This window comes from Taeniopygia guttata, chromosome 3, assembly GCF_048771995.1.
Source record: "Taeniopygia guttata chromosome 3, bTaeGut7.mat, whole genome shotgun sequence".
Taxonomy (NCBI): domain Eukaryota; kingdom Metazoa; phylum Chordata; class Aves; order Passeriformes; family Estrildidae; genus Taeniopygia; species Taeniopygia guttata.
Genome location: NC_133027.1, coordinates 110,011,409 through 110,037,073, shown reverse-complemented (window position 1 = coordinate 110,037,073; position 25,665 = coordinate 110,011,409). Strand labels below are relative to the sequence as shown.

Below are 25,665 nucleotides of genomic sequence, written 5' to 3'. Positions count from 1 at the left end.
CCTAAGAATAAGACATACCTAAAGGTGCAGTCACAATGAGTGTCACAGATTACTATGCATGATCAACATACACAGGCATGGGCAGCAAAGTCTGTTCTTGCAGATCACATTTAGGAATGCAATGCACATAAAAACTGTGAGATTAATTCAATAGGCCTAATGTTCTCTAAAAATAGGGGGTGTTTTACCTGCATTCTGCATAGAACTGTTTGTAGACATAGAGCTGTCCTGTGGTTGTCAGTACAAACGCTTGTGACAATGCACAGAAGCATTTATTCTGGACTGTACACTAAATTTATAGCAATATCATTTGAAACACTAAATTTATAGCAATGTCATTTGAAAGATTAAGGAAGAACAAGCATACATGCTTATCCTTAACTGCTTCTGTTTCAGCTGTGTATAGATATTGATGGGCCATGAAACTGATGTTTAACTTCAAGTTAGACAATAAAGGAGGTTTTGATCTTGATTCCAGAAGTGAATACTAACCAAACAAATGTATATGTCTGTACTAGTCTGAACAATTTTGATCTTTCTACTGCTTTCATCTCAAAAGATAGAGGAGATGGAAAGTGCAAAGGAAAGACATATCATTATTGGTGAAATAAATATATTATGAGTATGAGGTGCACATTAAATTATTTCGTTTAACTCTTGGCTTAAATAAGACACAGGATGTTGGGCTAAAGCCCCTCTATCATGGATCTGAAGGTTTTTTCTATGCAAATAGCAGAGAGATGTCCTAAGACGCCACCTCAGTTAAGTGCAGAATAAAAACAAAAGTATTACAGAAGGTTTAGTTTCCACTCCTACATGGCTACTCCACTGGTCCTCTAAAACAGTTTCCTAAATGATTTTTTAGATGTTGGTATGAGTTTTCCAGAAAATTTCTGAAACTACAACTGTAGGATTTAATGTCAACAGGAATGTCATTCTTTAAGAAGACTCATTTTGATGTTGTTCAGTATTCTGGCATGTGTATTAGATTAGGGCCATATGCAACTTGGGCAGTTTTAGGGACCATATTATGGTTTTGGGCCCCTCTATCCCTACTGGCCACACTCATATCCCACATGGAGTGCCATGCTTTTGCTGGTTCTCCCATGCACATACCTCCTGGTTGCAGAACAGCTGGGCTCTGTGCTGTGCTACCAGCTCAAGAAGGTACAAGAAATACAGAGATATCTAGGGAGTTGTCATAATTCAGTTCTTTCCTATGACCTGTGAAGGAAAGGACACTGGGCTTGATGTTCTGAGAGCTGTTGGCTGAATTACACTGTAGTGTATACTGAGAAGAGACAATCTTGACATATCCAGAAGCAATTACAACTTAACCACAAGATTCTTATCTGGAGAAGTTATATCTAACCTCTGCATATTTGTGGGATATTATTAGTTACTTGTTCCAAGTAATTATTTCTTTTGATCTCAAATGTGCATACATTTTCCATCAAAGAATAAATGAATTAATTTCCTTTAGCTATTTCAGCAAAAAATAAAATGGCTGAAGTTTTTTCCCAGACATGCAGGTTATTCTGAAATGCTGGATATCACACTCACCATGCTATTTCATTATTCACCCCTTGTCCTGTCCTTTACATAATCAGCTAGACAGAAATTTCTACTCTAGGTCTGACTCACACAAATACAGATGTGAAAGAGCTCCATTTGTTGTTTACAGTTCATCAGATTACAGAATTTTTTATTACAGAGAGCTTTCATGGAGGAAACCTTGACTGAAACAGAACTGGTCAAGGTGCCTACATACCCACACGCTGGACACACCCACTGGACATGGCCAGAAGAAAGAAGCCTGCAGCACTTTAAACTCCATATTTTTCTTTGTTAAATTTTTTACCAGCTTTTTAGAGCCAAAAGAGAGATGTACTCAAAGATATACTGAAGATAAGCAAACAAACTTAGGTGTAGAATCTCTAGTCTGCGTGCATAGAACCAGATTTATTTTTTGTTGACTCCACTTCAAGTCCTGTTTTAGAATAATAGAATCATTCTGGTTGGAAGAGACCTTGGAAGCCTGTGTGGTTCAAACTGCTCAAGGGTGGGTGAAAACAGAACCAGATTATGTCCAGACATATTGTGTAAACTCCATGAACAAGCATCCTGCAAATTTCTTTGATGACTTTTTCAATGTCTAACTACCCTCACAGAATCTTCACGTCTTATCTTAATAGACCAAACTAGAGAACGGAAAGCTTCATCTTTAGATTCTCTCTTGTTAGATACCAGAAGGATTTTCTAAATAATAATACAACTCTCACTGAATTTTCATTATTTTAGAAGAAATACTTACTACAAGCAAGCTTACAGAGACTGCAGCCTGTTCCAACAACAGTGAAATGCCAAAGTCAGTGTCAAAAAGCTGAGTACTGGGTAGCTGTAGCTGTACTACAAGTTCATGTAACTACTGTAGCTACAAGTTCATGACTCCTAATAAAAATATCACTTGATCCAAAAATGTCTTTGCTCTTTTCTGAGATCTGATTGCTGGATTTGAGTGGGTCACATGGGAAGCTTAATAGGAACGCACAAGCAATCTCAGAATTTTCTCTGACAGTTCAGGAGGACATATTTGCAAAGACTTCCAGTAAATATCAGTATTCTCTTTCCCAAAGACAAACTGAAGACATGAGAAGACTCACGCCTGCCTCTAGAACCTTACCTTGGACATAGTAAATCCTGCTAAAAATAGTAATAGAAAAAATAAAACTACAAAACACCCTAAAAGGACTGGAGAGAACCCTGTGGAAATAAAGGTCTGTGTGACACTGAGGCCTGAAGGGACAGGTGGAAGAAGTGTCTTCTTATTAAAACATACTCCTTCAATTTTAAATTGAGTTCCTATGTAACACTGGGAAAACCCCAAAACACATTACCTAAGAAGAAACCTCAAGTACTGTGGCAAGGGCATCATTGCAGCTTGTCTAGGTGCTACTTTGAATCCACGGCTTTTTTCCTGATTCTGATCATCTTTACAGATGAACTTGGTAGATACAAAAATAAAAAAACTCTTCAAGAGCTCATAGTTTTAGCCATAAATGATGCTGTCTTGAAGCACAAAATAGCATGCAAAAGCAAGAGAATAAGCTTGTTACAGTGTGTAGCTTCACAGTTACCAAAGGATATAGTCTAACAACTTGTAATGTCCAAATATAATGCTTATATATATATTCAAAATTAATTGTCCCTTACTGTTGCAAGCATTTGGTTAAAGACTACTTTGGTAAATATTTCTAAAAGCACCTGGTATATTGCAATAATTGTACAAAGCAAATTCAAAAGTATCTGTATCTTTGGCAGAGTAAAACTTGTTAAAAAAGGCAAAGCAGTACTGACTTTGAATTTTCATCCAGTTGTGCTATTGGTATCTTTGTCTTAGCAACAATGAAAAATAAATGTCCCTTTAGCAAGCACAATCTTACTTGCTTTCTGTCACTCAGAATTCCTATTTCCTTTGAAATAGACTAAAGAAATTAAACTAATCCCTAAAGAAAATGGCCTTGATGCCACTAGAGGTCATCCTAGGAATAAAAACCAGTGTGCTGCATGCACAAGAAATACAAAAATACCTCTGCTATTTGATCCTTCAAGTGCAAAGGTACAGAAGAACATAACACACACAAAGATTGTGAATATCAAAATTGTGAATTCCTAAGAGGAATCTTTTCCTTATTCTGAGACTATTACAAACTGACTACACTACTCTCTAGCATATTTTAGCCCTTGGATGCCTGGTCGTACTGGGGCCATTGGCTCAAAAAACCAAAAAAAACCCCCAAAAACCCAACCGAGCAAAAAAACAACCAACCAAAAAAAAAAAAAAAAGCCAAAAATAAAAAACACCTCCTTGAAATTATGGACATGAGATTATTTATCTAAAGTGCTTTATTTAGCCCATACATATCATTTTTCATCACCAAGAATGATGGTCTTAAAACAGGCCATCTATTATTCTCCATGGACTATGCTGGATTTATGTGGGAAAACACAAACTGCCAGTTTCCTCAGATTCTGTCATTTTGTGATTGAAAACACTTGTGTCTCTTCATTTTATGGCATTAGTACAGATCAAGACTCTTCTGCTTCATATGAAAAAAGTTAAATGTCATCTCAGTTACAAGATGCAAAGCAGTGAAAGAAACCAAGCTAATTTTATTTAAATATGGATTTATTTAAAGAACAGATTAACTCTGATGCAGACCAGCAGTTTGGAAGTGCTACGTGCTTTCCATTCACACAGATCACAGCAGATGAGTTCAAGACAGTCATAATTACTGGACTAATTAATGTTCTATATGTATAGAAGAGGCCACAATGGTTGCAGAGAGGACCACCATACACTTCCTGAACATACCTTATATCCAGAGCAGGTACAAACCATGGTGGACCTGTATTTCTAGTGGCATGAGCCACATTGGAAGGGTTCAGTGACAGGTTGGATGGAACTTTGGGCAACCTGATGTAGTGAAAAATGTCCTTCCCCATGGCTGGAGGATCAAACCTCCTCTCCAAACCAAATCATTCTGTGACTCTGGGATATGACACTGGACAACTGGGAGCAGCATATCCCCTTTGTAACTCTTCTGATATGCATAAAATTGTCAGACAACATATTTGTGTCTCAGTGTCGGATATGTGCAGCAAAGCATTGGAGGAATCATTGCTTGAAATCCTTTCCTAAGACTGGCTGGAATATTCCTGCAGGGGTACCCTGATGCATTCATTATACAGCACTGTCTGTCCTCTGTGCTGGTCATGCTCATTCACTTCCAGAAAGGAAAGGTGAGCAAGCAGAATGAAACATGCTATAAAGAAACACACAGTGAGGAATGAAAAAAGGCATAGACTGATATTAACATTTTTAGAATAGGCATCTAGCTTTGAAAATGTAGGAAAAGATGGTACAGATAAAGCTGTAAAGGGAAGAAAGATAAGCAGGAATTTCCCTATAGTTGCTTAAAACCAAATACGTGTTACAAATCCAAATATAAAAATAACATGCCAAAATCTTTGCTCGCAGGCATTTGCCACACCAAATCAAATGCTGGCATGCATTTTCAGGGATTGAAACATATCTGACTGTTTGACATTCTGACTTACCTCGTTATTTTGTTTTTTATGAGGAATCAGTTTTTCAAGGGAATTTTGCTTAAAAAAGAACTTTGGAACAGCTCTTTGAATAACATGAGAAATACAGAATCTTATTTCTATAATTCAAGTTAAAAAAACTGGAAAAACAAGTGGTTTTCTTATTTGGTTTGGTTGAAGTTTTTTAATAAAATATTGATAAAGCTGTGCCTTAATACTGAAATCTGTATAAGAGATGCAAATTCCTTACTAAGACCCACATGTGTCTTTTTTTTAAAATTTTTTTTCATTTCAAGTAGCTTTACAAAGACAACAGAGTAAGGCAGTAATTTGCTCCTAAGAAACCTCCTCAGAAGTAAAAAGGTATTGCCATCAGGCTCTGCATTTTACAGAAATACTACCTTAAAGCATAAGATAATGCTTCACTAGAATCAAATAAAACACCAACTTTTCTTCTAAAACACTGCAAACCCCAAGGAAAGTTTTTCTTTCCAATCTTTTCTCCCACCTTTTCCACCCTGAAGCATCTTTGTGACCCAGTGTTTTTGCTGTCAATACTTAGGCAGTGTGCACATTATTTTGTTTTAAATACTCCTGAAGTGCAGTTAGGCATGCAAAAGGAACTTTAAATCTGCTTAAAAATGTAGTTAAGTGTGTTACTCTGAAAGATTTTCATAAAGATAATTAAAATTATTTATTTGCATAATAAGGTATTTTTTTGCAGTTAATAAAGATGAAAAGCACACTGAGATGAATTCTTGCAAATTTACATAAAGAATTCAATGTTTCTGGTAATGCACTGACAAACTTTGAACATCCCTTGTCTCTGATGATACCTCCCATCGATTTGTGTCCTTTTTCAACTCCCAGCATATGGTGTTTTAAAAGATATAGCTAAGAGCAATGGGCTAGGTAGCAGTGTTTTCCTTCAAAAATAAATCCACATCTTTAGCACAGCCATAAGGGAAATAGAACTACACTCTCAAATCAAACTAGAACAGTTTCTTGAAGAGTTTTAACCATAAAATGCTTTATGTTAAGGGGAAGAAAAGAAAGGCAGCTGGAAGATGTTAACTTAACTTGGTTTCTAGTTGAAACAATGGTGTGTTTTATTTCATGTTGGGATTTCAACAGACCCTTAATTAGACTTTTGACCACACAGTTTTCACTTTAAAATATCTTGATGATATTCTGATCATCAAGAAGTTCCTGAGAGACTTGTAACCTGTTACTTTTTGAAAAAATATTCATCCAGAAAGGTAGGCAGGCAAATAATACTCCCCATCTCATAGAATAAATATTAAGTTTAAATATCCAGAGTATTTAAAATAATAATGTAAATACTGGAAAATACTTTGTGAAGTTTTGACTTAGTGAGAATAAGCAGACAGCAATGCTCAAAACAAAAAGGCAAAACCACACAGATTGCCTGCTGTGAGGTGAAATACTAATAGAATATTCATACTGTGAGTGAATAGCTGGTAAAATCACTACTATGGCATTTCCTAAGGACATGAAAAATTATACCTACCTATGTTATGAAAAACAGCTTAGTTATTGAAAACAGCATTTGAAACACAATTTTTCTATGTAGTAAAAAAGTCAGTGTACAAGACCAGATATTATCATTCAGATTGAAACGCACATTCAGAATATATTAGTTCATTTTTCAAAACATTGAATAAGGAATTCACATAAACAGCAGTGCTATGATTTATCTTGATGTAACTTGTAAGAGTGTTAAAAAATACTAAATAGATGGTATTCAAATCTGGAGTGAATTAAAGAAAAAATTCCATGTTATTCTGAAGATAGCACCTTTAAACTGAACTTCAGAGGAGGGAAGGGGAGGAGTTGGGCAGGACTCAGCAATCATCTAGTCCTCTTCAGGGCTGACCAAAAGTGAAAGCATATTACTATTAAACCAGGATGCTCAAATACTTTTGAAATAATCAGTTATGGGACACTGATCACCTGTCAAGGAAACCTGTTCTTGGTAAAGCATCTTTTTCTAATATCATGTCTGAACCTCCCCTGATGCAGCTTTGAACCTGTCACGTGTGTCCTGTCACTGAATAACAGGAAAAAGAGACCAACAATTCCTTCTCTTCCCCTTCTCATTCTGATAAAAAATAACTGAGTTTGATTCTTGGGCTTTATTTACAGAAAAAAATATTTTTATTGCTGATTTTTAAATCAAAATAAAAAAAAATTATAAATATATGAAACAATAAAATCATCACCAAAGCTTGAGATGCATGGGAAAATTAGAAACAGAAACAGTTTTCTTGTTCTGAAGTAACTTACTCACCTGACTTTTGGAAGAAAAGATAGTCCCCAACTTTTCTCTCTCTTATTAAGAGATAAATGTTTTCTGTGTTATGTATACATAGAAATACACATATCAGCTGCAATCTGGTCCAAGTTACCTTCATCTTTGATGTGAAGTAGGTCCATGAAGGCACATTTTGGGATTCTTCTATGGATCTAAATGAGGGGGATCTAAACTGATTGCCCCAGTGGTTTTCTGTCAAATTTTGGCTGAAGTTTACCAACCCCAGGGTGGAATTCTCTTAGGCCATTTCAGTACAATGTCAGTGAAGTCAGCTTAAAGCATCTTAAACCAAATTTGGATGACTTTACCCTTTTGTGAACAACTTACACAGACAATTTTTGCTTTACAGCTGTGTCAACGGAAACTGCAAGAATAACTTCTCAAATTCAATAACTAGATGTGAGAGAAATGAACTGTATATGCCTTCAGTCCCCCTTGGAATGAGAAAAATTAAAAAGAATGTTAGATTGTGGCAACATGGCTACTAGCTTAGCCTCAGGACAAATCAATGTCTGTTAATGGGAATTCAGATTAGACTAATCAGAAACCAAACTCCCAAGTCTGTAAGAATTGTGTATTATTTTTCTCACCACACACAAAAATTAGGCACTTTTTGAGTCAGAATTCAGGTAAAGTTCACATGTTCTTTGTGGCATGGACTACTGTAGATATACTGTGGAAAAATATCTGTCACAGAAAATAAAACATGCATCCCAAGCTGATTCAGCCCCTGGGAGAGAGCTGGTCCCTGTTGCATCCTATCTGAAATGCTACACTCTTACCTTGAGCTGCTCTCTGTATCTGCCTCTGGATTACCTTTCCTTTCAGATGGTCTGTAAAATACACAAAATGCAAATAATTAGAATTCAAAATGTCAAAAATCAAAGAAGTCATTGCATATTTCCCACCATTTAAAACTCCCTGTGCTGCTGGCCAACTTTAGGGGTTTTTTTGTGATCCATGGGACAAGTTGATTTCTGAGTCCTGTCCTTCTCTCTAGTGCAAGTAAACAAGTGGGCACAGTGTGACTCTACATATACTGAGATTTAATTGTCCAGTAAGAAAGACTGAAAATTAAGCATTTATTGTCAAGCACTTTAACAGGATAATGATCTCCTACTGCTAGATACAAAAGAAGTCCAAATGGGACCAGAAGACATATGGAATTCCAAGTATTTGTTCAAACAGACTTAAAGGCACTTACAAGATGTCCTTCTGTAATGTTGCTAGAAACAGATCATCAGCAATCTAAATGTTTTGCATTTCAAGTGGCAACGAGGCCAATGGAAAAAAGCAGGCCAAACAAGTCAATGAGAGTCAGATCAAGCAGACAGACAACAGCTTGCCATCAGTGCGAAAATGTGGAAACATAAGAACATTAGGACTAGGTTTTAAATTATCATGGCCAAGAGGCTTGTCTTTTAATAACAGAGATTCCTCTTAGCACAACTGGGATAGATACCAGAGCGGTTGCAGAAGCTCTGTTTGTATTGCGAGCTTTGTCAGACCATTCAGGAGTATGAAATGACCCCAAATGTTCTTCTCTCCCTTCATTCTAGCCTTTGTACACTTCTGCTCCATCCATGGATCATGGACATGGACTGTGATGTTGCAAGAAAACTTCTATTTGTCAGCTTTGTGAAGGAATGAGAAGTTTGATCAGACCACCTGTAATCGGAGAGGAAACCAAAGAAAACTTCTCCACCAACTAGAAAAATAAAACTCCAGTCTTACTATTCTTCTAGAAAAAGAGTTTTCTTTTTCTTCTTTAAATAGAAATAGAAAAAAGACATTTATCCAAGTCACAGAGTTCAAATTGCCTTTTCAGGGCAGGAAAAACTGGACTTCATTTCCCAGAAAACCTCCTGAGGAGAAACTGAAACTGTATTATGGGAAAAGTAGACAAACACGAGTTCAGATGTGGGGGACAAGGTAGTATCATGAGGCACCTGACTATAATTCCATACTAATACTTAGCCAGACAGATATGATTTAATCTTTCAATTTGTCTTAATCCAATTTGAAATTTGACAGTTTGTTTAGATTTCATTTGGGGAAAAAATGTTTTCACTTAGAAGCTTTTATTTTTTGACAAACCCTTAAGATTTTCTGTATATGCTTTTGATTAAAGTAATGTTGTTTTGTTTTCACTATAAATACTTGTAGGGGAGAATGAGTGTTTATGACCTGCTCTACTTTTCTGCCTCTGGGATCACCATTGCCCCAGTGCTAGGCTAGAAGTTCATAAGTGACAGAAGTAGGGGATGATTCCAGTACTGTTGCCTGCACAAATCTTCCCATATAAACAAAAGGAAGATTTCAGTCTTAAGTAATGCCAGTTCTTCAATCTTCATAACCCAAATATATACCCAAAGAAATACGAAGAATCACATTCTCACAAAAAAACCATACCATGTCCTCTGATTCTAAGTGTAAAGTTGTGGAAGAGGTAGTGCTTAAATGTGGCTTGAAAAAATTTAATTTAAGATGCAGAGAGCATCTCTCAGCATATGGCTAATGATATTTTCTGAAGTTTCACCAAACAAGAAGCTAAAAATAGGTCTACAGCTGATACCAAATAATTTTTTCCAGCAGAGTCATTCTTCATCTGGAGATAACAGTCCCAATAAAATGTTGACTGCTGCAACTCCACATGTTTTGGCAAGAAAAGTAGTTTTGTGGAATTTAAGAATTCACTCAGCATGCAGCCAGCTGTCATTAAGGCTGTGATAAATCTGTTGGTTTTGGCCTGCATTTCTGGAGACATGTAGGTATGGAAAAGAGGTGAGCTGGTAACACAGAACTTCAGTTTTGTGACAGGAGAAAAAAGCAAGGAGGGTGATGGAGAGGACAAAATGGAATAGAGAAATCCAATTAAGAGTGATGTAAAGCAGAGGAGAGGATCCCTTTTGGAGGTTAAATAGGACAGAATACATAAGTTGAATAACATGGCTATCCTTTAACTTCTTGTCTTTGCATTGTTCCAGACTATTTCAAGGATCTGAAATTATCTTCCAATGTATTACAGAGAAGGAATGCTTTGACCTGAAGAGCATGCTTTGGGACAATGCAAAAGTGAATATGTTACAATTAAAAAAAACCCCACTGATTAAAAAAAATATTTTTTTATTTTGTTTGGGTTCATGTTACAGGTTTTAAAATTTCTCTTATGTTTTATTAGATCCTCTATAATTATATAAGGTTATAAGACCTTATATAATTATAAGGTTTATAAGACCTTATAACTATTATAAGGTTTCAAAGACCACTAACTCAAGAAATGACAGGCTAAAGTGTTTCAGATGACTTCTCATCTCTTGTTAATTTTTAGCATTTTTCTATTATTTTACATTTTTTCAAGCCTGCATTTATCTTAATGCATCCTTTTATCATGGGGATCCTGAAACCTTCACACCTCAAATAGGATGCTGCATGTTTCACTTTCTTTATTGTTAAATCATTTTTTCTTACATGAAATATCTAGCAGAACATCCTCCTATGCATCCAGGGCATCTGATTCCTGGAATTCACCCTCCAGGGTTTTTGGGTCCCTAATCACGCTATATGGTATTAGATGTTGCTTTTTTTATTCCTGTTTCTCACACTGCCACACCATTCAATAACCTAGAGGTGCACAAGAAGCTGCAATGGAACACAGCTGGGACAGCTGACCCCAGTTGACCAAAGGGATATTCTACACCACGTGGCATCATATTTAGTTAAAAAAAGCTAGGGGGAACAAGAATGAAGCAAAGCCATTTGGAGTGACAGTATTTGTCTTCTTGAGTCACTATTAGGAGTGAAGGAACCCTGCTTTTCTGGAGATGGCTGAACACCTTGCTGTCAATATGGAGTGAAGGAATTCATTATTCTGCTTTGCTTGCACACACACATTTTGCTTTACCCATTAAACAATCTTTATATAATTTTATGAGTTTTCTTACTTTTACTTTCCTGATTCTTTCCCCAGACCCACCAGAAGGGTGTGAGCAAGTGGCTGTGTGGCACTTTTTTGCCAGCTGGGCTTAAACCATGACAGGAAATAAGTGGGGTTTTGTTAATAATGCAATGCCCCTATATTTGCTGTTGGATTCAGCTACCACCCAACTATGAAAACCAACTCAATACTCTGAAACTATTAAATCTGATTCATGAAGTTGCATGTCCCCACTCAAATCAGATAAGAAATCCTGCTGAATGAGCAGAAATTAAAGATGCATATTCAGCAAATAATCACTCAGAGAGGGGAGCAATCACATAACTTCCATGAACCTTGTACAGATATATTTTTAACTGCGCTTGAGGTTAGAGTCGTAACAACTTAGAAAGTACTCCTGAAAGTAGGAGACATTGAACCCAAGTGTAGATATTCAAATGGAACAACTTCTCAAACTAAGAAGATTAAACAGAGGTAGTTACAGGAAATCTTACCAGATGTGTTAGAATACTTTTTTTTCGAATACTTTTTAAAATCTGGAAATTGTATGAGAACACAGTCCGTGATAAAAAGTGTCTGACAAGAAAAGTCATGGAATGAAAGAAAATATTTTGTTCTAATGCAAAATCCTGCAGCACTAAGAACAAATAAACCATTCAGCCTTTCTCTGACCCAGAGAAATATTTGGGACAAATTCTGAATCTTCTTTTCAAAATTTGTCCTTCCCCAATGGCAAAAACATGTCAGTTGGCTCTATTAGGACAATGTGCAGAGACAAAGTAGCCTGCATTAGTAAACTGGCTCAACGCTATGTCTGATGGAAATGCTTTGTTTTGGAATACATGGTTGGCCAAATCCCCATGTAATTTGATAGCTTCTCATTTTCAGAAAGCCCTTGGTGGCATCAGGGAGGAAAACATATTCTTGCAGTACGCAGGGCCTCTCTGAGGCACATGCATTTTTCCAGGTGTGAAACAAGGGCCTCATCGGCATTAAAAATATATGGATGACTATATACCTGAACACCTCAGGTAACATACTGCCACAGGTATAACCTGCCACAGCAAATCTCTGCCTTCTGCATGGGTTTAAGATTTTACTGCCTCTCCTTTCTCCTCTTCCCTCTCTCTTCCCTCCATCCCAAAGTTTGCTGTCAGAGGTCAATACCCCACAGCAGATAATGTAGAAGGAAATGTTCTGGCTGCTCTAGCAGCAGAATTTGGAGCATCAGCACAAGCATACCAGCAATTTAAGATGAGACCCTGTCATCAACTCAACTACAATGTCTGAAATACAAGTAAACATTCTCTTTTGCCAGCTGGGAAGAAAAGATTGGAGAAAGTAAATGCCAGCAAAGAGATGGGCCAGACCATTGGGAGCAAGGAAGCTGATGGGATTTAATAGAGCTCTGCAGTCAGAGCTCCCAGGAAGGACAGCAGGTTTAGAATTTGAAGCACATCCTTGACTTCCACAAACTCATAGTTGCAAATCATAGCCTCAGCTCAGCACATTACCAAACACACACGGAAATACAGTTTTCCCAACATAATCTCCTTCCTTGGAACTGAAGTATCCCAGATTCAAATGGATACATTTTAGTATGATGTAGGATCATGCATATTTTGAGATTACTATTTAAAATATCTGACTGGGTCATATTTCCTTCCTTGCCATACTCAGTTGAGACAATAATAGGTTTTATTGACACATTTAATACCTTCAAGCATGACCAAATTTAAGCATGGAAAGCTTCTGGCATAGCAGTCTATTCCAGTCATTGCTGCAGGACAATGTACTTCTCAGAAAGAATTTCTTCACTGAAAGGGTGTTCAGGCATTGGGATGGAGATATCCAGGGAAGTGGTGGAGTCACCATCCCTGGGGGTATCCAAGAAAAAACCAAACATGGCATTTACTGGTATGGTCTAGTTGAAAAGATGGTGATTGGTTAAACGTTGTACTCAATCATCTTGTGGGTCATTGAGCTACTCAATATGCAGTCCCCTAAACTCTCAACCCATTTCAATGCATTTACTTCTAACCTCCATATTAAGCCTCCTCCTCTTTTTCTTCATGTTCTTGTTAATTCTGGCCAGATTACTTCTGTCCCTTCATAAGATGATGACTTACACTTTATGGTTGAAAGACATTCCTGTTTATTGTTTGGCCTGCATTTCCACAGCATCCTTTATCCCACATCCCACTTTTTTTTTTTTTTTTTCTAATAGCCTTTCATACATTCTAGCTGCTAAAGAACAAACAACATCTTTGGTAGGGTTAACAGCAAAACTATACAGAAACTGACTTTATTTTCCTGGTGACATCATTCTGGACCTCTATCTTCCTCTAAGTATAAACTGTCATAGGCTATATAGGCCTTAATTGTAGAAGCGTTTCCAAGGGAATGCTTCAACACTTTTTCTAAAAATCCAGATACTCAATACTGGGACATCTAGGATAACTAACATAAAACACTAAGGGCCCTGGACTGCAGCTCAGCATCTCCTTGAAATTGGAAATCATAACCTGGATCCTTTCCTAATTTAAAAACAAATGCTTGGACCCTTATTTTCATGTCCCAAGGTTGTCTGTCAATACTTATTTCTGACCAGGCATTTTTAGCCAAGCATGGATATACTGCAGCAAGCACGCTCCAAGGGACTTCAGCAGAAGCACACATTATGTCTGGATACTCCATGGGGAGTGGGTGGGCAGCCCAGCCAATAGAGTAGTACTTCTGTTTGTGCTGTAGCAATGGCAGTTTGTTGCATTCAGCAAATAAGTGAACAGTTTTTGAGAAGGGATTTATTTGGTTTTGTTTTTCCTGGATAGCTATCCTGAATTTAGGTATCTAAATTTCACTTAAACTATACCTTAGATGCCAGAGTGCTATTTTAGGTATTGTCCAAAGTGAACAAATATTATGTTTATCTTCCTATGGTAGAAAAGAAACAGAAATTAAGCACATCTGGAAACTATTGTTCTGTTGTTTATCACATCTATTTGGTCATGAATTAAATATCAAGCTGGTCCAAAAAGCATGACTGAAAAGCAATGCCATATGGATAAGGAGCCATAATCTGTGAATTTTGTGCTCTGAATGCTTGTATGATTAAATGCTGCTTATCCCTTGATTATTTATTAGATATTAATGTGAAGAGAAAGAATAAGGAAAATAGAGAAATAGCTTTGTATACAGCTCCTATCCTTTTCACATTTTCAAATATGCAAATTTTAGAAGTATAAAAAATAAAAAAAGGGTTCTTAAAAGCACAAACAAGCAAAGTCAAAACCAAAGGATTTTACCCCCAACAAGTTTTCTAGTAATAATACACTAGTCTCAGTTAATATTTTAAGCAAAGAGTGACTATATCTGAGTTTCAGATTAACATGGATATTTTCTGTTGCAATACTGCCTTCATGGCTTTGTAATTTCTATGCAGCAATTTGATGTCCAGTTTCATTTTGTGACATGTCTTCTGGCCAGAGCTATCCAATATAAAATTAAATATAGAGTTCCAGGGCTCACTACATACTTCAGTTTCAGAAACTTAAAATTTTGCTCTTACCAAAGGAATTGCCCTGGCATTGAGCACATTGTGCCATGTAACTTCTGGTCAGATGAGACAGACTGATATTAAGAATCTGACAGATATGACACAAAATTAAAAATAAAATAAATTTTAAAAAATTGCTATGTTGAAGCTGATTAGATATGCTACCATGTTTTGAGGCCATGCAGATAAACATTTCAGGGTTATGGAAACAAGTCAGAGTAAGAATGAGTGTATGACACATTTTTTGATGCACATTTACTTGTAATATACCTACCAAACCTTTGAGAAGTGATCCTTGAGTGTCAGACAGATACTAGCAACCCAGTAAAATCTGAACTAGCTTCCTGTGAAGATACAGCATATATTCACTGTTGTGGATAAGCCCAAGACTGCTTCTTGAATTGCTCAGCAATTTAAAACAACCTGATTATATATAACTGGTGTAATGATGTAATCAGGTCAGAACAGACATCTTCCCTCAACCTTAAAAAAAATGCATGACAAAAATCTTCATATTACAGCTATTTGCTGTTGATTGCATTCCTTCTGCAACATTCACAACCAACTGTAGTTACATTACATGATTTAGGTACTAGTTTGATTAGGAAAAAAACAGCTATTGTCCTTTAGTATGTGTAGGTCTATATGCCTATGCTACATGTCTGCATGAATGCCAACTAGATGTGTAAACAAACCATGAGGTACTATGAAAAGCAAATTTTTCTTTCTGTGCTCAGGAAGGAATATCACTCTTGGACAGTTCTACTCTGAATAAGCGGAGATCTACTTCTCTAAAATTTGAAGGTTTGATTTTTCACTGTTAGAATGTCTGGCCATCCAATACTAAAGACGTAAATGACTTGGATACAGGACTAGAGGGAAGACTAAGTTTACTGATGACACTTAATTAGGATGAGGCATTGGCTCCCTCGAGGGCAGAGAGGCCCTGCAGAGAAACCTGGATAAATTAGAGAGATGGGCAATCACCCACTAGATGCAGTTCAATAAGGGAAAGTGCTGGATTATGTACCTGGCATGGGGCAAACCTGATTGTCTGTATATAGTAGGGTATGAGAGGAAGGAGAGCAGTGCTGCAGAAAGGGACCTTGGCTCTTGGTCTGTGGTAACTTGACAATGAGGCAGCAGTGCCCTGGCAGCCAGGAGGGCCAAGCATGCCTTGGGAGCATCAGACACAGCATAAGGGGAGGATTAGGTGGGATATCAGGAGAAGGTTCTTCACCCAGAGGGTGGTTGGGAGCTGGGACATGCTCTCCAGGGAAGTAGTCACAGCCTCAAACCTCATAGAGTTTAAGAAGCATTTGGACAATGCTCTCAGGCACATGGTTGTCACTCTTGGGTTTGTCCTGTGCAGGACAACCTGTGTCCTGTCTCAATAGTCCTGATGGGTCCCTTCCAAGTCAGTATATTCTGTGATTCTATGATCAAGAAAAACTTTTTTTACAAAAGATTGTAGGCTTTAACACACACCTCATAATATAGTATTAACTATCACCTAGCATTTTTTCTTTAAGAGAGCAAATTTAATAGATTGACATAAGAACATACTATAGCCTAATAAATAGCCTAATAAAACAGCAAAATGTAGTGTAGCAACCTAGCAATGACTAACTATTTTCAGTCAAAAGACAACTTGCAGGCAGAAATATGTTACTGAGTACTTTTCCAAGTTTATAGTCAAAGCTTGATTAAATCCAATGAGCCTGGTCAATTGGTTTTAGTTATTCTAGTGAAACCTTAAGTAAAAAATGTTTACTTGGTTTCTTCCTGAGCATAACTTTTTCCCCTGAAAATAGTTGTAAAGAACAGAACATCATTTGTAATAATTAGAAAATGATTCCTACATATGTACATTCCAACTTAAAGCCAAAGAAAACATTAACATCTTGGGCCTGGAGTGACTGTTACACTAATAAGGTTCTTCTGTTTAAAGAATAGCACACCAGGGGAGCATAATAGAGCTGTTCAAATGAGTTCGTTCAGTTTGGTATTTTCTGAATAAGTCATTTGACAAATCATGTTTTCTTGTTCTGAGGACCCATTCAGAATATGTACTGTAACCCTGGGGGCATTGCCTATTGTTTGAAAGTAAAAAAAATATGCAAGCGACTCTGAAACAACGGACAATATTTAGCATTGCCATTAACATATGCATTTTCCCCTGAAACCAAGAGACTTCTACTTTCTGAAATAGGTTTGCTGAGTGCTACTGCAAAGACTACTTTATATTTCCAAAGATGGTATCCTCTTCTTATATGGAGAAGCAGAAAAAAGAAAAAGGCCTCAGCAAAGCTACTAGAACTGCCTGGTTCTCTTACCAGTCTCATTTACTCCAGATCAGATAAGAAAAATCCTACACCAGCAAAGGAATGAGGAAAATAGAGCAATGTCATGTGTCCTTCTCTCTTTTCAGAAAATGGCCAAAGCACGACTGTGCTGCAGCAGCAGAACAGACCCAGCTCTGGCACAGCTGCCATAAACCTAAGTGTACCTCTGAACCCATCTGCTGGACATGTCAGCCTCACAATAAGCCAGATTTTACTGCTCTCCTTGGGGTTAGGGTTATGCTTAGGGTTAAGGCACAGAAAACTTTAAAGTCCAGAGATCAGGGACAGTACACAGGAAAAGGTATGCCAAGGAGACCATGGCAATAAAACAACATTGCTCCATCCATACCTTACACGGTGAAAATTCTCACATGCTTGGTATCTATGCCTAAGAAAATAGTCATTTTTTTCTGACAAAATTAGGGAAAGGCTTAAAAAAACCAAAATGCCTTTGAACATATCTCCTTTCCAGAGTATTGGTTACAATTCTTTCTCTGATTTTGAGATTTAAATGTCTTTATGGAAAGAAAATTCTCCCTTTTCAGAAAATAAATGAAATGTTGCAATTTCAAAAGGGAACAATTTGGCAAGCCTTGGTCCATTACCTGCAATTCATGGCATCCCATGCAATTTCATTGTTTTCCCTTTGGTGAAAATTTTTTTTCCATAGACATGTAGTTTATAGATATCTTCTCCTGTCTTGTCATTTGACTCTGTTGCCAGATTCTGGGGTTTCAGTAAGGCTAATTTTAAGAGTAAAAATTACAAACATTTAGAAAAGGAGATATGATGAAATAAAATGCAATTGAAAAAAAAAAAAAAAAAAGAAAATTTGGAAATAGAGGGCTGACAGGGAAATAGACCAGGATGAAATTAAGGACCAAAAAAGGACCAAAACTTGCCAAAACTAATCTCACTGAAGTTGGAAAATCAGGAGAAAAAATAAAACAGGAAGACAGAAAAGACAGGAGGAGAAGAGTTGAATGAAATTACCTGACTAATCTAAAAAAAAATTAAAATTGTTGCCAAAGGGAAAACAATAAATAGACATGGGATGCCATGAAATGCAAGGATATGGACCAAATCAGAAAATAAAGTGTTACAAACACTTGGGAAAGGAGATATGATCAAATAAAATGCAATTGAAAAAAAAATTTTCAAATTGCCTTTTTTTTTTCCATCTCTTTTAATAAATTTCGTCTCTTTTCTCTTCTTTTAACTTCAGTCCCTTAGGTTTTATTTGGTATCATTTTGGTAGGTTTTGGAGCATTGCATTTATAAGGAATGTCCCACTTCCCAAAGATTGCTCCCTCAACAGCTTTGTTCTTGGTGCAATTTATGTTCCAGGCAACTGGGCAAGAAGTTGCTTCTGATGCTGCACTTAGGGTTAGGGTTACGCTTACAGTTTGTGCTGAGAAAACCACAGAGCCTTGAAGTCCATGGATGTTGCAACTAGAAAATGCATGCCAACCCCAGCATTGCTCTCTTCACACCTTGGCACCAGCCACAAGATGGAAATTCACCTTGAAAATTCTGATTTTTCTGCTCCGCTTAGGGTTAGGCCTGAAAAAGTCAGAAACCCCAGAGCTCCAGGGACACTGCAGCTACAATAGGCATGCCAAGGGGAGCATGGTGCTGCCCCAGCATTGCTCCTTCACATCTTCCTTTTTGGAACCTCCCTCGTGTCTTGATCCTCAGGCTTGGAAAATGCTGATTTTCCTGCTCCGCTTAGGGTTAGGACCTATAACATGTACAATGCCTACTGTAAGTATAACAGACTTTCTCTACTGTTTCCAGAAAGGGATAGTAACACTTCACAGGTTTTTATAACAGACTTTATAGTTTTGTCTGGTTCTCTTTCTTATTTGCACATCTTACTATCAGCATTCTGAGGACTCAATTCAGCTAAAAGTATTATTATATTATAAATTACCTAGTCGTAGGTTGTTTAGAATTACACTCAGCAAACAACTGCACTACTTCAAGACAATTATAGCCTTGCATTTTCATGTGAATCAAAACATGATCTGTCTTACAAACAAGGTAGTTAATTGATTACTCTCGCTACGAACACAGTGAAAAAGCAAACAGACAAAAAAGCATTAACATGAACCTTTCATGAAGTGCTAGCAAGAAAGAAAAATACATTCCCATCTCTCTGCTTTCTGTTGTGATCCAACGGGATGCTCAAAGGACAAGAAAAGATGTTGTGAAAATGTCCATCAGAGCATTGAGTCTGCCCCAATAGGATAGTATCCTGTTACCTGCCAGGCCTGTGTGAAAGTCATGACACCTATTCTGCCTTGAGAGAGATCTTCCAGAACACACTGGGAAAGACCACACCATTTTAGATTATGCTGTACTGATCCATGGTTAACTACGCCATAGAAATCATGCCTGAAGTGGTAGAAAAAGAACCTGAACAGAATCAGGATGAAAGTAAGGTGTTTTTCATCATGGAAAGAAGGAAATATATTAAAACTGAAGGATTTGTAGCCAAATAGAAAAATAAGATGTAGCATCCTACAAAGCAAAGTAAATTACATTTCTAACAAAGAAGAAACAGCAGATGGTGACAAAGCAGTTAAGAAAAGAATATCTTTAGAAACTCAGCTGTTTTTCTGTGTTTTCAATTCCTTGCTTCTAAAAATCAAAATGAAACATTAAAAAAAAATAGATTCCAAAACTGCTGTCATAATGGCATGAAACTTAGATATTTATGCAAAACAAACACACGTAGGAACTTTGTTTTTTTTCAGCATTAAGTTGCCAAACCATTGGGCCAAGAAATTAAGGAGAAAGATTGTGAAGACTGTGTCAGCCATGCTGAATGGCTTCAGCTTTAACAGCTACTGCTATTTTTGGTAGACACATAAACATGCCTGGTTTATTACAAAACTGCTTTGAAACTGACCTGCAGATCAGAAACAGACTGGGGCTTCTAGGCACTGGGCCACATTGAATAACATCCCAGCTGGGAAATTACATCTGGGGGACTGTTTGTCCCCATGGCCTGTTTTCTCTTCTGTTTTTCTCACAGATTGCTGCAGGTTTTGCAGAATAATGTGCTTTGTTATGTTAGGTATAAGCCACATCACTCAGGAGTAAGCAACATAGTTATATACCTGAGAAGCGTAGTTACGCACCTGAGATGAAGGATGGAAGAAATAATGTTTGTGTACTATTTTCTGATACAACTTGTGTCCTGATACCAAGACTGCTCTCTGTTAAGTGACAGAGGACATCTGTAATGTACAGGCAGAAATCCAGGAGAAAAGAAATCAGCAGAAACTATGTGTATTGACGTTTTAATTTTCCATGTATCTCAGTGCAGGACAGAAGTGGTGAAGCAGCAAGCAGGCTGCTCAGAGAGCTTCCAGTCTAAGTTGATGTGTTTTTGTCAAATCTCCTACTTCTTATAATAAATTACTGTTTCAGCTTCTTCTAGATAACCAATCTGGCTGTTCATCTGGAGTTGGTACTGAGCAATCTATCTAGGGATGTTGGACACATAAATCATGGTACATGCAGCCTGCCACTGAACTGGCTTTGAAGAAGGCACACATAGTACGCCTGATGGAGAATGTGCTGAGTGAGCTGCACAGCAATCATGGTACATATAGCCTGACACTGAACTGCTGCACCAAGTGCCCATTTGCACTGCGTGGGACAGGGCTCAGAGCAACCTGCTCAAAAAAAAAGTGACCCTGCACATGGGTTGGAACTGATGACCCCTAAGGTCTCTTCCAATCCAAACCATTCTACGATTCTATGAATCTATAGCTCATATTTGTTGCCCTTGATCAACTAAAACAACAATAAGGATAAATGTAGAAATATTTTCAGAATCTTCTTTTCAATCCATACATAAGTAGAACTCAAACTGACCTCAGCTAGAGTTTTTCCTTAGTGAGGATTTCAAGATTTCAAGTTCCATGGATTTTAAAGGTCTCTGCAGAGAATACAAGCTACCTGAAGAATGAAACGCTGTGGAATGACATTACTGACTTATCTGCTCATTAAATCTGCATACAGAATTAATTTATTTATGAGTTGTTTGCATCTCATTTGAACCATATTTTTTTGTGGAATGTAACCTTTCTTGAAGTTTCTCAATCCCTTTTTAAACCAAATCTTGCCCTTTTTCTTCTATACTAGTCATTTCCAGTAAAATTTGCTGAGCACATATAAGTTTTCATAACTACTTGATAGTTTTTGGAATTACACTAGAACATTGAATTAAATCAGCAACTAGGAAGTCACAATGTTTATTTCCATAAAAGAATAAGTATCTCGGAATATTACACTAAAGAATGGAATGCATTTCAAAGCACAGTAATTTCTCTCTTATTGTAGCCTCACTTCATTCATGGCTGAAACAATGTCCAATAAGTTAATGTCTGCAATTCAGAACATTTATATTACTGTAAAGAAATAGATAATACTATTGAGCTTTAAGAAAGCAGAGCATAGATTTTGATGGGCTTTCTCTGCATCTAGCAAATCATCACAGCTTTTTAATTTCATTTAGGTTCCACGTAAAGCAGGTAACTGTTCTTTAACAGAGAAATTCCATCCTTCCAAAGTACATATACTTCTTCAGCAAAAGTTCTAAAAATGCTATTTGCTTGTGCATGACTTCCCTCAATTCTTTCAGCTCCTATAATCATGGCTTAAAATATGTGTAGAATTCCTACTATCAGCCTTGGCATTCTGGTTCATAACTAGCTGATCCTTCTTTTTTCCAAGTAACTTATTCCCCACATGTGAAGTAACAGTAATGTTGATGTACACCACAAAGTGCTCTCAGAACATCTCTACCTAAAAAACCTTAACTTCATCTATCTTATTTATTTTTCTCTCTGTGTAAAAATGCTGCTATCAGTGTTCTTCATAAAGGTGAGTAGGTGTAAAAAAACCCTTGCATTAAATATTCTTACTTTGGAGTTTAATGTAGATCTGCTTGGCTCATCAAGATGGGGAGGAAGAGCAGCAGTAACAAGATTGATTTTTATATATACATACATAGAATCTTGCACAAAGAAAAAAAGGTAAATAAAAATTCTGGGTTTATATTAATTAGGTTTGAAGTAGGTTTAACATCTACTGTGCATTCATAGAAATAAGAGTGTGACATCCAAGTTAGTGAATCAGAATCAATATTATCTCTGAGCACATGCATGTCTTGTCCTTGCCCTCCTCCATCCTCACCATTTCAGTGTAACATGCCATTAACTGTGATACATATGATCAGTATTTGAATAATTTGCAAGCAAATTAAATAAGGACTCTTCAATAACCTTGCTTTGCAGTACTAGAACCCGCTGTCACTAAAGATTGTAATTTACTTTGGTATTCTATGATCTTGTGCACAAAAATCAAAACCTGAAATGAAGCAGAGCGGTGCAACAGCTCAGCATTCCTGTGGGTATAGATGCACCATCAACATCATGTGCACATAATCCACCCACCTACTCTTTTTCATTCCGAGAGTGCCTGTTTCCTCACACAGTTATTACTCCCACATGAGTTTGTCCTTCCTCTTCCAGCTTCAATCATAATGTTAGTTGATTTCTGGACAGACTAAAAACAACAGCTGCTTCCCTCTGGGCATTAAATACCATTTAGTATATTTTTTTTCCCTTTAGGAAAAAACTAAATCTAATAGTGGTAAAAATAACCCAAAACAGTCAGACATTTATAGGAGTGAACTGGAAATCTTTACTACTTTTAAAGGCTTCTAACACACATTCTTGCACATAGGAAACTTTTTTTGGTGGTAAAATTCTGAATGAATATATCAGTTTAATTTACATTGAAAATAGAAGTTGTAGTTGCCCAACTCACTCTTTGATTAAAGTTGGGTCTTTTTTGTTATTTAATACTTTACAGCTTGTTCAGATGTGGAGTAGTTCTTACTGTCAGAGTACTTTGACACAGAATGTTTGCAGTAATAGTGTAAAACCACCTTGTTGATAGCAGCATCCTAGGAAAAAACCAAACCCTCCTGCTAGCCCTGATAAGAGGAGAATTTTTTATTTCAGAGGTTTTGTCTTAGCTTCTCACCATGCAGCTCTATTTTAATTGACAACAAATTAAACTAATTTTCTCTGACTTCAATCTATTTCACTTGGTAGTTGTTAAGCCATGTCTTCATCTTTATCTCAACCCACAACCTTTTTCTTCCTACTTCTCTCCCTTATTCTTTTGAGGAAGGGATGATAGAGCTGCTGGATATTCAGCTGAGGTTGACTCACCACACTGTGCTAAGCACAATCACTCAAATTTTTGCAACGATAAATATTCTTCGCTATTCTGAAATAAAATCTTTGGCTTCAGCATCAAGTTTCCTTCACTGTCTTCTTCAGTAATACCAAAAGGATCTATAGTTCTTGTTAGAGACCCTAAATCTCTGAAAATGGTACAATACAAAAGCGTGTGAAGTCACACTGCACTTTTTATCCCAAGAAAAGAAACCTTTTTTTTTTTTTTTTTTTTTTTTAGCTAGCAAAATATACACTTTGAAAGTTCTTAATGTTGGACTAGAAAGGCAAAAATATACTTTGTGTCAGTGCTGGCCCATTTTTCACTTATCCTACGCTGGTTGCAGAGTCCTCATTATTTCCTGACCTCTCAGTTATTTTTTTCCAGTTTCATTCATGTTGGTTTTTTGTATTTGTATTTTAAAGCCCAGTCATTGGGTACATTCTCCAGCCATATGTAAACAATTCTGAATAGTTCACTCAAACAAATCCAGACATGTCTACATGTTTCAAAATCTATACCATTTCTCTGTTTTTTAGTGGTGTATTTATGCAATAACTTGCAAAAAGAATTGCCCCTCAGTGCTTGCACCAAAGCCCTCAGCTCCTTTATTTGTGCCTATACAGAATTTAGTGTCATAATACAGCAAAGTGTCACTAAAATGACCCTGACTTAGAAACACTTCTCTGTTTTTCTTCTTCTTTTTTTTTTTTTTTCCCAAGTATCAGAAAAAGATAATTTTCATCCTCAATAAAATTCAACCTCTTACTTGTAGGAAGTCATTGTTAAAAGTAAGCATAATGACAAATCTAAGAAATATTTTTCATTAAAAAAAAAATCCTGTACTGCTATTAAACATAAAAGGAGACAGAATCCGGGACTAAGTGATATAGTAGCAAAGAGGGATGCTGGTCACAATGTCTCATTTCTGATATTATAGTTATTCCACACTTGAAATCCACCTTACATCTACACATGGTTTTCCTTAATCTTTTTGTGCAAGCAGTAACATTTACAAAAGTCTACCAAGAAAATCCTACCACAAATTTCTTTTTACAGTCCTAATTTCCTGATGTTTTTGAAATGCTAGTGTAATTGAGAAGGGGTTAGAGTATTGTGGGTACTGTTCACTGCAAAACACTAATATTTCCAAAGTCAAAGTATTTATGACATAAAAGTTACAGCCAGATGCTGCTGTCACTATCTCAAAATATAATCAGACTGTATGAAATGGATTATTATGGCCTCTGTGGTGCATAGCTTTATAGTATTAAGAGTAACTTAGAAATAATGAAAACTGATATTGATGGGATCTGTTCTTGATTGTGCACAACAAGGCAGCCAGGAATGCTTAAGGAAACCAAAACAACAATAAAAATAAATTAAAGATCTAGTTGCAGGCCGCAGATGACTCTTATTTTTTGTACCACATTTTAAGTAAAAATTTGGCAGGTTAGTAAACTTACTTAGCATCTTTAATGATCCTTTGAGTATGACTTCTATGATGAAATAGACCTTACTGGAAAAAATGTTTTAGGCTGTTGGACTGTATAAAGTAGTGTAATTGAATTGACTAAGCTGAACTGGATACAAAATTTGAATATTTCTTAGGAGGTGCTTACAGGTAGATATATTAACAAATGTGTTCTAAACAATGCTGGACAGGACTAAAGGACAGATGAATAAAATCGAATATTTGTATTAGCCAGAGTGATAATTTTCACATGCTGCAGAGTGTTACACAGAAAGAATTGAATATATCAGTGTATAAAAACTGTCAGCAAAGTATTTACATCTGCATAATTTGCATCAATCGGGATATAGATAGCTATAAATGGATACAACATGGATAGAATTTCTTGCTTATACAACAGAACTAGAGTAAAAACTCAATGAAAATACTATTTCCCCATTTTGCTACCAAAATAAAAATTGAGTGGAGAAATTAATTTTTAATTTGAAAATGCTTCACTTGTAGCTACACTTATATACCAAAACAAGACCAAAATGTGCTTTGTGCAATTTTTCTTAGACATTGGAGATATTTCTAGCTTGATTCTTAAAGGATATTTTTTGTATTCATCTTGTCTACAACCTATTACAATTTCCTACAGGAGGC

General features: G+C 36.6%; 1 protein-coding gene across 5 annotated transcripts in view; it reads right to left on the bottom strand.

Annotated features, from left to right (window-relative positions):
• The window catches only part of KIF6 (kinesin family member 6), a 143,380-nt gene that overhangs the window by 22,034 nt on the left and 95,681 nt on the right, over positions 1-25,665 (bottom strand). For 4 of the 5 annotated variants that reach the window (XM_030269215.4, XM_072927614.1, XM_072927615.1 and 1 more), the window contains exon 16: positions 8,227-8,277. In XM_030269215.4, the coding sequence (XP_030125075.4) occupies positions 8,227-8,277 (51 nt within the window). Of the gene's footprint in view, positions 1-878; positions 1,225-8,226; positions 8,278-25,665 lie in introns of those variants that run through there. The other variant, XM_072927616.1, reaches the window with a different exon arrangement.